The following is a 13,393-nucleotide window of genomic DNA, read 5'->3' as shown; positions in this document are numbered from 1 at the left end:
ATCCATGTAGCGATCAGTAGTACATTGCCTAACTCTTATGATCCATGTAGCGATCAGTAGTACATTGCCTAACTCTTATGATCCATGTAGCGATTAGTAGTACATTGCCTAACTCTTATGATCCATGTAGCGATCAGTAGTACATTGCCTAACTCTTATGATCCATGTAGCGATCAGTAGTGCATTGCCTAACTCTTATGATCCATGTAGCGATCAGTAGTACATTGCCTAACTCTTATGATCCATGTAGCGATCAGTAGTACATTGCCTAACTCTTATGATCCATGTAGCGATCAGTAGTGCATTGCCTAACTCTTATGATCCATGTAGCGATCAGTAGTACATTGCCTAACTCTTATGATCCATGTAGCGATCAGTAGTACATTGCCTAACTCTTATGATCCATGTAGCGATCAGTAGTACATTGCCTAACTCTTATGAACAGCTGATTCTTTATACACCCATCTTTATTTCATCAAGGTCTGTTTTGGTGCATGGGTTTGCGTTAGATGCAGAAGGACGTAAGATGTCAAAATCCCTCGGGAACGTTGTTAACCCTGATGTCATTGTGGGCGGTGGGAAGGTTAGTCTATACAATACATGTTTCCCCCTTCCTCCCTTCCTTTGATGTGATTTGAATTTATTCAGACAAAATTTAATATCATACTCATACAGAGTAGAAAAACTGCATCACTTAGTTTCTTCTCCGGTTATTTCTTCTTCTGTCTTTTTCTCCTTTTTCTCCTCTCTTTCTCTCTCTCTCTCTCTCTCTCTGTCTTTCCCTCTCCCTCCCTTCTCCCTAAGTCTCTTTAATGTTTTGTCAATCTTACCCTCCCTTTCCCTTTCTTTCTTTCTCTCTTCCGTCTTTGTATATTTGCTGTTTCTCCTTGTCCATGTATCTCTCCTTACCCTGTATTTTTATAATGTATTAAACATTTTGCTATGATTACAGTGAGAAGGGAAACAGAACATGGAAAAGCAAAGGAAGGGGGGGGGGTTAGACTTACAAAGTGTTAAGAGAGATATAGGGAAGGAAAGGAGAGAGAGAGAGAGAGAGAGAGAGAGAGAGAGAGAGGAAGAGAGAGAAAGAGAGAGAGAAAGAAAGAAAGAAAAAGAATAAAGTAAAAAAGGAAAAAAGGAAGAGAGTTTACTGTGTAAATCATATGATTTAGTACTTCAATATTAAATGTGATAAGGATTCTGCAGTAATACTTCAATGCTCTGATTTTGATTTGACAGAACAAAAAGAAGGAGCCAGCTTACGGAGCAGACGTCCTAAGATGGCGAATGGCTGACTCTGATTGGATGGGTCGTATCAACGTCGGACCTGACCTCTTTGCAATGACCAATCAGAACATCATAAAGCTACGCAATACATTCCGCTACTTCCTAGGAAACCTGTCCGACTTCAAGCCAAGCGAGGGTGCAGTTGAGACGACACCGTTGGATCGATACATGCTTCATCTGCTTCATGAATACAGTGATCACGTGACGAGAGCGTATGAGGATTATGAATTCAGTGAAGTGACAAGAAGCGCTATGGATCTGGTTCATAACAAGATTTCGTCTTTTTATCTAGAGACAGTGAAGGATAGGTGAGTACTCCACAGAATTACAATGGGTTTTTACAGACGTGTATCAATCAGATATGATTATTTACTTCTGGGGACCGACCTTTAAATGTCACCATCCGAAAGACGCGAGTTTTGAACCTGCGTCCTTGGCTGAATCAGTTTATAACTTCCACTTTTAGCTGGATTACAGGCGCACGCCACAACGCCTGGTTAATCACATTCATCTTGTGTAGCTTGACTCTTAAACCTTGTTCAAATATGCAGTGGTATACTGCAGCGTTTTTTTTCTTCTTCATGATGACTGTAGTATGCTTCATATTTCCTACCTGATAAATCAGAGCTAAGTAAATATGGTCAGGACTTTTGTTGCACGCAGTTGCCTATAAAATTACCTATAATATTGTATGTAACATTTTAAATACTAAATATTAATACTAAAATTAAATGACAGTAGCAAAACTGACCAATTAACTAAAACATATGTTACGATCAACATGTATAGAACATAATAATTTGTAAAGGGGAATAAAAGTTTAGAAATAGAGTATCCCTTATGGGGCTAAATTACATGTACAGCATAAGATGCTATATTCATACCCACAATTTCCAGAGTGTATGCGAGATACATGAGATGTTCTCAAGGGGTGGTATTCTCGAAAGTGGACTAACTTTAGTCCATGGTTTAATCCACCGAATAAGTATGGAATGCCAAGTGTCCATATGAATATAGTTTTTGAATAATTTGATATGTCCCTAAATTACCATGATAACATAAGTATATCATGCATATAGTTATATTGCTGTTTATTAATTATGTTATTACATTTTATTTTAATTTAGTGACAGATTAAATTATTCAAAAACATATTCATATGGTCGGTGGATTAAACCATGGACTAAAGTAAGTCCGCTTTCGAGAATACCACCCAAGGAGTCTGACCTTTATTATGTATCTTTCAGGTTATATTGTGAGAGAGGAGATAGTGAGAAGAGACGTTCATGTCAGACAGTACTCCATCATATGCTGGAGGTCATCTCAAGGTCGTTAGCTCCCATCGTACCACATCTAGCAGAAGAAGTACATCTTCATTACTCCAAACAACAAGAAGGTACCTTAAGTCAGAGTGGGAAGTATCTTCCTAGTATATTAATATTTGTGGAGTTTAAAGATAATACAAAGTTTTGGGAAATTTTGAAAATTGGGTCGATAGGGATTCTTTACAATTTTGATGTATTTGGAAGCCCCTGTAGATGTATTATAAGCACTAGAAAATTTAGCCCCTTAAACACTTCTGCTTTCGAAAAAAATTGAATTTGAAAATTTACCGATGCTCCCAGTAAATTTTGATAAATTTCAAATAGCGCCTACGGCCGTACAGTGGTAGCTGCGACCATGAAATTCTCAGAATATGTAGTTGTGATATTTATTTTTCAAACGGGAAAAGCGAATTGGTAGATTTTAGTCAACAAACATTGTTTAATAGCTTAATTAATATCTTGACCGTAAGAGGGAGCTATACAACATAAAGAGTTAATTATTTACAATTTCATAACTTTAGTCTTGTCATTTGATTCGAATTCATGACCCTATACCAAAACTTTGTATTACCTTTAAATAGGGAAGTCCACCTTGATATTAAATTGGCTGTAATAGTAGCAGAAAAATTAGAGGAACGGGTCAGTGAAAGTTTGAGCAAATAAGAAGTTATGATTTTTTAAGTTTGTGATCAATCAAACACAAATTGGCCACTCTGTGATGTATCGAGGTCCCCTCCCATTTTCCCTTAAAAAAACTTGCAGTCGGACATGCTCCCTAAATATAATTATTTCCAATAATACTTGTCTATACAACCCCTGTATGACAAAACCACTATTCCGTCCTCATTAACTGCAAAAATAAAAAAGCTTTTGATATTTGATGAACAGAGCAAATTGGTGACGACCTTGCAAGATACATCATAGTGTTGCCAATTTGTGTTTGATCAAAACGATGGAAAAAAGACAGTCATCTGAAATTCCCACAAAGCAACCCTTCTATCAAATTGCTGCTCATTGTTTTGTGCAAAATTGCATGTGAGACTGACTGATTAGGGAATAAGCAGAGCTGCCAACTATTCTGTTTTTACCGGAATTACTCTGTTTTTTCCTCCAAATTACGGTAGTACGTTTTTTCTTCATAAAATACTTTTTTTTAAAAATTATTATTATTATTATTATTTTTTTTTTTTTAACATACCGCACATCAAACAACTGCCCTAAAATGTTAATCTAATCACCTAAAATGTTGATTTAATCACAAATTCAATAAAAAACTAGAAATTTAATTCGTCATGGGGACGAATTAGGTGGTCTGTCTTTAATTTTTGTGATCATTGAAAATTCAAAAAGAAAACAAATTGAAGAAAAAAAAATTGTTGGAGACGCCTGGACTCGAACCAGGGTTCTCGAGGGCCGAAGTCAAATGCATTACCGATATACCAAAACATTTCCCATAGCGATTACACGTTAACGGAAAATGTAATCCTCAAATCCCACATTCCAAGTGAAATATGAGCATGATCCCGGCATCTGATCGAAAAATAAAGGGCACACTTGTGATAGCTTATTGTCTCAGCTACAACATACTCAAAGCTCAGCGTAAACAAAGATAAAACGACGGAGATATTGCTTGCGAAAGACGAGAATGTAGAATCCAGTTTTGAGAAAAAGTCACGTCCCGTAGAGAATACACGCAAAATGTGAAAAATTGACATGCCTCCTTTAATCGCAAAAATACGCCATGATATTATTGTAAAAATGAATTATTGTTGTGACTGCATTTGTAGAGAATATTCTAAGGTAGAACATATCAAAATTTGAAAGAAAATTGATTAATATTTACAGAGATACAATCAATTTTCCAAAAATCTGCTGACGTCATAATATGCAAATTGATATTTTGAGTTCGGAGGCCATTATGATGACGTCATGAGTTAATTGAGGGTCAAATGACACATGAAATCATATCTCCAACTCATGCTATTTACAACCATGATATAAAAGTTGGGGTAAATTGACTATCTGAAGAGCTATTTTGATTTTTAAAATGGGATGTTTTTGATCAAATTTGCATTATATTGCCCATAGCAGCACGCGCGGATTTTGAACTTTGACGCGCGCTCACGGCCTTATAAAAGGTCAAGAGTGACTGAAATTAATGTAAATTGTCATTTACGGTAAGAGGAATCTAAATCATGTGAGCGCGCGCAACGCGCGCGTTGACACGTACGGACGGAAAATTTTGAAATGTTTAAAATGACCTGATTCGTACTCTCCTTTAATAGTTAAGTGATTTTGAGCATTTTAAAATTTTGACGCACACGTACGCGCGCGTCATGACCTTTATGTGACCTTTGATGACATGACCTTTTGACCCTTGACCTAAAATATATGTGATTTGAATATGAATGACCTTTGCTTATGCATCATGAAGATATGATGGATAACGTGATTTCACAAAATGGCGCCTGGATGACGTCACAATAACCTATTGACCTTGAAAATGTTCCTGTCACGTCTCATGACAATGACCTATAATTGTGCCGAAATTTAATGAAAATAATTTAACCAAACTTGAGTTATCCGGACCACAAAAATCGGGAAGAAATAAAAATAAATAATAATAATAATAATAATAATAAATAAATAAAGAAAGAAAATTCTGACGAAAACAATAGGTGATCTGTCGAAAACGACAGACCACCTAATTAAGTTTAAAACATACACCACTGTACTTGAAGAGAAAAATACGTGCTCATGCAAGTGATTTAATCATTATTCATTTATGCACAAGCAGTGCACTCCATGATACACAGGTGGAAGTATGCTTTGAAAAGGGAAAACAATGGCAATTTATGTAGCACCTCCATTGCTGTAGGAGTGATTATTTCAGAATGTACGTAGTGGGACCTCTTCATGTTTTGAAGATCTGTGGATATTCGGGGTCATTTGGGACATGTGCTAACCATGAACAGGGACCCGTTTCACAAAGCCTTTTTCAATGACAAATGACAAAAATCAGTGACAAATCTGTTGATAACCAATCAGAAGCAAGGATTTCAATAGCTTATATCAAAAACTGTCATTTGCCATTGATGACAAGTTTTGTGAAACGTCCCCCTTGTCTATTGAACCACAAACCTTATGATCCTCAGTCCGGTGCTGTTTCCACTAGACCTCAACACCTCTATTTTGATTTATACTTTAAGAGCATGAACTGGTCTATTGAACCACACACCATATTCTCAGTCCGGTGCTGTTTCCACTAGACCACAACACCTCGATTTTGATTTATACTTTAGGAAGTGTGTTCAAATCCGGCTGGACGACCCCTGACCCTGAGTGGTATCAACCTCATCTAGCGAACCAATGGGACGCCCTCACAGTCCTACGAGAGACATTCCACAGTGCCATTCAGGCTCCCAAGAGCAGGGAGTATGATGTCTCAATCTACACACAGGATGCCCAAGTGCTACATCTTCTCCAGGTAAAAGATTCCTGAATATCATTCCTCTTTCACCCCATTTATGACATGAATTTAAAAAAATGTTGACAAAACCTGACATAAATATAGTCAATATTGACTGAGAAAAGCGAATTGATTTACTGATGAGCTATGTTAAGTTACCGGTAGTCATTTTTAGTAGTTATGAGACTTGTATATTTCTCTTTGTTGATTCCTTTTATGTGATTAAATTTCTCGAAATTCATGCTTTTACAGCGCATAAAGAAACATTAGTTTATTATGCGCTTGATAAACATTGTATTATTAGTATTATCATTAATAGTTCTCTCTATAAAGGGACCTTGTAATTTGATGGCAACCTTTTCAAAGGCACTAGCTCATTGACTTGACTTTGAATGCAGAACTTCCCAGTTAGAAGACAATTACTTTACCCCTTACTCAACATACCTGTTCTGTAATATTGAATTCCTCAACAAAATAATAACTTTTAGACACATTAGATTATATAATATAATCATGGCAGTAAACATTGGCAGCGTTTGTGTTCAAGAGTAGACATAACATTGTCAGAGGTTTAAGTGTAGATTCCGCTGTATTGATCTTTGATAGCTTTTTGTTATATCTACAAAAAAAAATTTAATACAGATAAATCAATCGATCTCATTCACTCCCAAGAAGCGTTACATTTATAAAAACTTATTATTGTCTTATGGGGGACTAGTGAATATTAATAAGTCAGAATGAATCAGGAGAGCTTGGGTATTTGTTTCTAGTTCATCGTGATTGTGCGATGGACCAGTGATGGCCTGGTGGTAGAGTTGCTGCCCGGCAAGCAGTAGATGGCAGGTTCAAGTCCCGCTGGTCCAAGATTTTTTTCTGACTTGTTTTTCAACACAGATAGATCAATCTTATTTACTGAGTGTAAGCCACAAATATGTTTGAATAATTGAATTTTCTTCCAGGAAGCATTACATTTATAAAAGTTAATATTTTTTTCTTCTACAAATCAACAGTTACTTCAAGAAGAAAAGACCAGCTGCGAATCAGATCTGTCTGAGTTTCTGATGTCATCCTTCACAACGGTTGCAATGGGAACCCCTCCATTAGATATTCCAGATGGATGCAAGTTGGTATCTACAGAGCTTCCTATACCAGGTATAAACATCCAATATGAACAATTTGTGTTCTTTGGAATTCATGTTAGACATTTTGGCAGGAGATGGGAAGATTTGAATAACAGAAGAATTTGAAGAAAGGAGTGGGGGGGGGGGGGGGGAAGTCTCCATATGAAAAGTATTATACAACTACAAACATTTACATATACGTGGACCATTGTAAAATGTCTCCATTGGTGTTTTATTCATGGTAAAGTCGAATGCTAAATACAGTCCTTTTGGAGAGAGTCATCTTAGAAGTTTTTTTTTTTTTGGGGGGGGGGGGGGTGGGGGGCAGGAGAGGGGAAGAGAAAAGGGAAAGGGGAGGGTGGGGTTTCCTAGGAATAGTATCATACAACTAATTGGTCCAGCTGCACATTATCGTCATCATTTTTGGGTTCCAAATAATTATAATAATAGTGTGTTCTTGTATAGCGTGCATGTCTGTCACATTTGACACTCCCCAAGAAATAGCCTGGCTTTAGCATGGCTGCCATGATAGCGCTCTAGCATTTCAAGGAATTATTTCTTGCCAGGTACCTATTTGCTAAAGAACGTTAGTGCCCAGGTGGGACTTGAACCCCAAACCATATGATCCACAGTCTGATGATGTATCAACGAGACCACAACACCTCTACAAATGATAAATGATGATAATGATAAATGATGATAATCATGATAATAATGACAGAACAAAAGAAGTTCACTTGTTTCTTATTTACCCACTGGTTCCAAATAGTGATATTAATAATTACAGCTCGGTGGGGATCTGTTCTTGCTGGGGAGGTGTCATGTTATAGTGGTTTATTCTCTTGACTCTCAATCCAAGTATTGAAGGTTCAAATCCCACCCTGGCACGTTGGCAAAACATTATCCACATTTGCCACTCTTATAATAATGATAATAATATATTCATTTGTAAAGCGCAATAACTTTGTGAATATATTCTACTGCGCTGCAAGAGCTCTTCACCCAGGTGTAAATGGAATGCTTGCCATTCATGGGGAAATAATTACAGGAAGAACAGCATTGGTGCTGATGAGGCTTCCCTGGGTAAAAAGGGTTATTTTGTATTATTATATTCCATGGGCCTGAAAAGATTTTCCTGCTAAATCTTCAGATTTATAAAAATCTCAACTACAGAATCAATTGCATTCCACTTCCTCCTGTTTGAGCTCTAGATCAAATGTAATAATAAATTCCAGCCCAATAAGCATTGAATTTTTTTCTCACCTTATTTATTACATTAGAAATAGCAAATCAGGTGAAGTGTTCAATTACAATCAGAAAACATCTGTTTGAGCTGGCCTATCGATAATTGTTCTCTTTCTCTTTGCTGTTGTTGTGTGCAAGTGTTTTATGTGATTCTTTTTTTACCACTAGTGTGTCTTGAAAAATTGATTTCAAATAGATTTGGCACCTGACAAGTCTCATATGTTATTATTGATTTTATTATTATACAGATGATATGAGTATTTTGATTTCAAATGGATTTGGCACCTGACAAGTCTTATATGTTATTATTGATTTTATTATTATACAGATGATATGACCAAGCTAATGACGTGTAGTCTCGTCATCCAGCCTGCTACCCATTTTCGTTGCAATCGATGCAGGAAGCACACTGCCATGGAAGCTAACAGACTCTGTGTACGCTGTACCTCATCTCTTACTCAAGGCTGGGAATGAGTCTAATGACGTGTAGTCTCTTCATCAGCCTGCTACCCATTTTCGTTGCAATCGATGCAGGAAGCACACTGCCATGGAAGCTAACAGACTCTGTGTACGCTGTACTGCATCTCTTACTCACGGCTGGGAATGAGGCTAATAATGTGTAGTCTCCTCACCCAGCCTGCTACGCATTTTCGTGGTGTTTTAGAGGTGTCATGGACGAGTGGATATGTCACCGAACTGAGGATCACAAGGTCCGCAGTTCAAGTCCCACCACAGCACTAATGTCCTTTGGCAAGACATTGATCTACATTTGCCACTCTCCACCCAGGTGTTAAATGGGTACCCGGTAGGATGCGAAAGCTAATGTGGTTAGATTAGCAAGTGTGTGCTTGTAAACAAAGACGCCTGGCTGGAAGGCTCCCCAGGGAGTGGAGAATGTGCATACATTGTGTGCGGGTAAGCCTGAATCTGATGACCAGGTATAATATTTATATCTGTAAAGTGCTTTGAGAGAGCGTTCGGTCCTGAAAAGCGCTATATAAGAACTAACTACTATTATTATTATTATTGCAGTAGATGAATGAACCTTCAAGCCTCGTTCAAACATCACGGTTTAGGTGCCTCATATGATATTTGAACGAGGCTATAAAATGCAGGTTTCAGGGGTTGTAGTTAAAATTATATCTGCTGCCCTCAAGTGATTTGTAGCAAGTGGGGCCTGATTTTAAGCACTTCTTTGAATGCTTTCAGCAACTGGGGATAGAATGATTGAAGTTAATAGAAGTACTTGTAGGCATCTTAAAGTCTTGTTCTGATTTGTTGGGGCGAACCATGATGCGTGAATGAATGGCAATTACACACATCAAAGTTCCTACTCGTATTCACGAGCTCTGTGCAATAAGATACGGATATATGAAGCATTTCATTACAAAAACAAAAAGATTGCATTAGTTTACCTTGGCTTATCATGTATGAGGCTTGGCGTTTAATGGTGCGAACGTTAATGTAGTTTGCTCAGTATTGTGAGTGTCTGTAAAATTGCACCTGGCTGAAATGCTCCCCTGGGAGTGGAGAATGTGTATACATTGTGTGCAGGCATGCCTGAACTGATAACAGGGGTAATGATATATTTATAAAGCACTCATAGACATTGTTGATGTATTAAGCGCTATAAAAATGTGGAATATTATTAATAATATTAATATTTATACTTGTTCTTATTATTGTTATTTTTATAAATTTTGATAAAGATTCAAACAGCTTATTGTAAAACAAAGTTTGTATTTCATTGAACACAATAATAAGTTTTGCTTATCTCACAAAGTTTTGCCTCATACAAAGCTTTATATTTGTAATTTGATGGCACACTGTAGCTTAAAGATTACAATCGATCAACAAGAAAACAAAGTTCAAAGTATAGTGACTTGTGTTAGAAACTTTTCTTTATTTGTGTGGAACAGTGAAGAATTCACAGAAATTACCAACATTTGAATTGATCGTAATATTTATGTTACAATATAATATCATTCATAATCTCAAAATGTACAGAACACTCATGCAAGACACTTGGATTGATATATGTATATACATCATTAAAACATCATGAAATGCATGTAGAATCACCATATTCACAGGAGAGATGCTTTTCATCGTACATATCACTGGCCATCATTTGTAAAGATTAATTTCTACCTCCAGTGCATCATAATAAGAATTTCTACTGAATTGCTAGCTAATATGTACATACATCAACTGTACTTAATAAAGGCTTGTTCAGATATGGCATGTTAAACCACTGCAAAAAAGCCGCCTTGTTTTTTTTAATGTGTAAAACAATGGCAACTGTATGCAACAAAGGACTTGTGCGTACTCACTGAGCTCTGTGTTGTAAGATACAGACTTGTGAAGCGTAGTTAATACATCATCATGAACAGAACGCCAAAACACGCCATGGTTTTGCTGTGTCATATCTGAACGAGCCTTGATAATCAACAAAACACATAGTTTATGTGCTAAAATATGCCCAACAATGTGTCCATTTTCAATGTATACATGCCTTGTTCAGACCTGCCAACCAGTACGATTTAATCCTATTTCGTAAGATTTTTAGAAGCAATTACGACAGTACGATTTTCCTCAATAAAATATGATTTTCACCTAAAAAAAGGAGAAAAAAAGTATTCTACAAGCATCTCACATCGGCAATTTAGAGATGTTCATTGGTTCATTGAACACACCAGTCGTGACGAAATCATGCATATTCAACCAATGATCCATGAAAAAAATTCTTCCTGTATGTAAGAACTGTAAGAGGCATTGATCCGCGTAACAGTCCGTGTTTTTTTTAAAGAATACAACTTTTGGGATTAAAGAATACAGTTTTTGAACTCCAGAGGTTGGCAGGTCTGCATATTTTGTATCAAGCACAGACATTACAGGTAGTTAGGTTATCCTATGGGCCCTATGGTACTTCGAGGGCCAGATATTCAAAGACTTGCATTGGAAGGTATCATGTTGTCACTTGCCTTTTTTTCCCCTTTAAAATCTTCTATATTGAAAAGTCCAAATTATTGTGTCCCATATGTTAGCTATGTTAGCAATTTACAGTACATTGACGATTGCAGTACATTTCAACATTGTATTGAGTTAATAGCCCTGCTAAAGCTACGATAAAAATGAATTTGAATGGTCTTACACATTTAATGGCAAGTAATGTTCAGACTTCAGAGCACCTTAGGCCGTATTCAGTTCTGTCTGTGGGTTTAAGTAAGTATTTTACTGAGCATTTTACTTTGGATGTGCCTTAAACTCTTGTTCAGATCAGATCTGAACATTTTACTTATTAAGTTAGCTGAACAAAATGATATAATGTGAAGTTTTTATCTATTTACAGATCTATACATTATATAGTTACTAAACAAATCAAAGGCCAAAGTGACTACATGTGTAATGAAAACTTGGAAAGCATATTGTTTTGAATGGAATATGAAACTATTAAAATAAAAAATATAAGAAATAAACATCTATTTTTACAGTTGGTAAAAACAGTGTGTATTATTATTAACCTTATTTATCTTGACCATTATAGATAGGGAGCCTAATCACATTGTTTATTAAACTAGATAAGAGAGAGAGAAAGAAAGGGAGAGTGAGAGAAAGTGAGAGAAAGAGGGGGAGAGAAAGAGAGAGAAAGGACAAAGAGAAAGAGAGAGAGAGAGAGAGAAAGAAAGAGAGAGAGAGGGAGAGAGAGAGAGAGAAAGGAAGAGAGAGAAAGGACAAAGAGGAAAAGAGAGAGAGAGAAAGAGAAAGGAAGAGAGAGAGGGAGAGAAAGGACAGAGAGAGAAAGGACAACAAGAGAGAGATGAGAGAAAGGAAGAGATGGAGATGATATGCAGCATGAGTGAGAGAGGGGCAGAAGATGTGTGCATCTGACGAGAAGGCAACCTGAATTTTATCTAGAAGGCCCGACCCCAAAGGATAGCAAATACCCTTCATATTATGTAACAAATATAGCCTTTCTCTGTTCAATAAATCATGCATGTATATCGAGGGTTCAGTGACACAAGGACGTAACTCCATATTTTGCCAAAATGAGTATTTGATATAAAAATGTTCAGAAAAATGTGGGCTCCCTTTCCAGGAAACTCAAAGACTTAACTCCATCCAACACCCCATTGAAGTCAATGGCTAGTAAAACATAACTTAAGGCCCAAGTGCTCAGTGACACATATACCACTTTTTCTCAAAAATGGCCAAATGACCCAAATGGAGTTACGTCTTTGTGTCACTGACCCCTCGATATTCTCCTCCAAATTCCTAATTGACCTCACCCCATTGTACTTCACTTGCAGCCTCGGTAAAACATTACTTAACTCGGGGAAATTCTGAATTTTCTCGGTTCAGATATTTTGTTACACTGAACGCCGGAGCATGCAATATTTGTATACAAACACATAATAAAAGAGCCGAGAGCATTGCGAATCGAAGGTTCCGTGCTAGTACCTATACATTAGTTAGATAATCAATATACAGTTTTTGACAGATCACAACATTAAGACATTTTACACAATAACTGCATCTTAATGTAGAATTGACTTTGTAAAAATTGCCCCTAAATGGTCTAAATCAACTTATGCAAATGATTTTCTAGATAAGATAATTTTAAAATAACATACACCTGTCACATTCTTGCAACTACACTGTACATATATTATTTATTGCACTTTGTGTAAGTTAAAGGCAGGCTTTACTACTTCAGCCAGAAGGGATAAGACCACCAAGCGAGCCAGCGAGGTCACTGTGACAGGTGGCTATCTCATTAACTCAGCTCTCATTTAACGTAAGAAAAAGAGGATCATGGGGGACCAACAGGCACCGATTTGGGAAGTTTTCTATATAGAGGGAGCAAGTAGCTACAAGTAGGACAGTGTGCCTTTAAAGCTTATCTGCCGTAGTTTACAGGAGGGATTAGACTGCCCTGCAAGGTC

The 13,393-nt window shown here is 36.9% G+C and overlaps 1 protein-coding gene across 1 annotated transcript in view; it reads left to right on the top strand.

The window, feature by feature from the left end:
* Window positions 1-9,166, top strand: part of LOC105444874 (isoleucine--tRNA ligase, mitochondrial-like) — a 34,851-nt gene extending 25,685 nt beyond the window's left edge. The window contains exons 16-21 of the mRNA XM_030988304.1: window positions 481-583; window positions 1,240-1,595; window positions 2,535-2,797; window positions 5,915-6,099; window positions 7,092-7,233; window positions 8,776-9,166. Of these exons, the coding sequence (XP_030844164.1) occupies window positions 481-583; window positions 1,240-1,595; window positions 2,535-2,797; window positions 5,915-6,099; window positions 7,092-7,233; window positions 8,776-8,921 (1,195 nt within the window). The 3' untranslated portion in view covers window positions 8,922-9,166. The remainder of the gene's footprint in view (window positions 1-480; window positions 584-1,239; window positions 1,596-2,534; window positions 2,798-5,914; window positions 6,100-7,091; window positions 7,234-8,775) is intronic.
* The last annotated feature ends 4,227 nt before the right edge of the window (window positions 9,167-13,393 follow it).

The sequence above is a fragment of the Strongylocentrotus purpuratus genome, unplaced genomic scaffold (assembly GCF_000002235.5).
Source record: "Strongylocentrotus purpuratus isolate Spur 01 unplaced genomic scaffold, Spur_5.0 spur5_scaffold_17, whole genome shotgun sequence".
NCBI lineage: Eukaryota > Metazoa > Echinodermata > Echinoidea > Camarodonta > Strongylocentrotidae > Strongylocentrotus > Strongylocentrotus purpuratus.
Note: the sequence above shows the minus strand (reverse complement) of the source record. Positions and strands in the feature narration are given on the sequence as shown.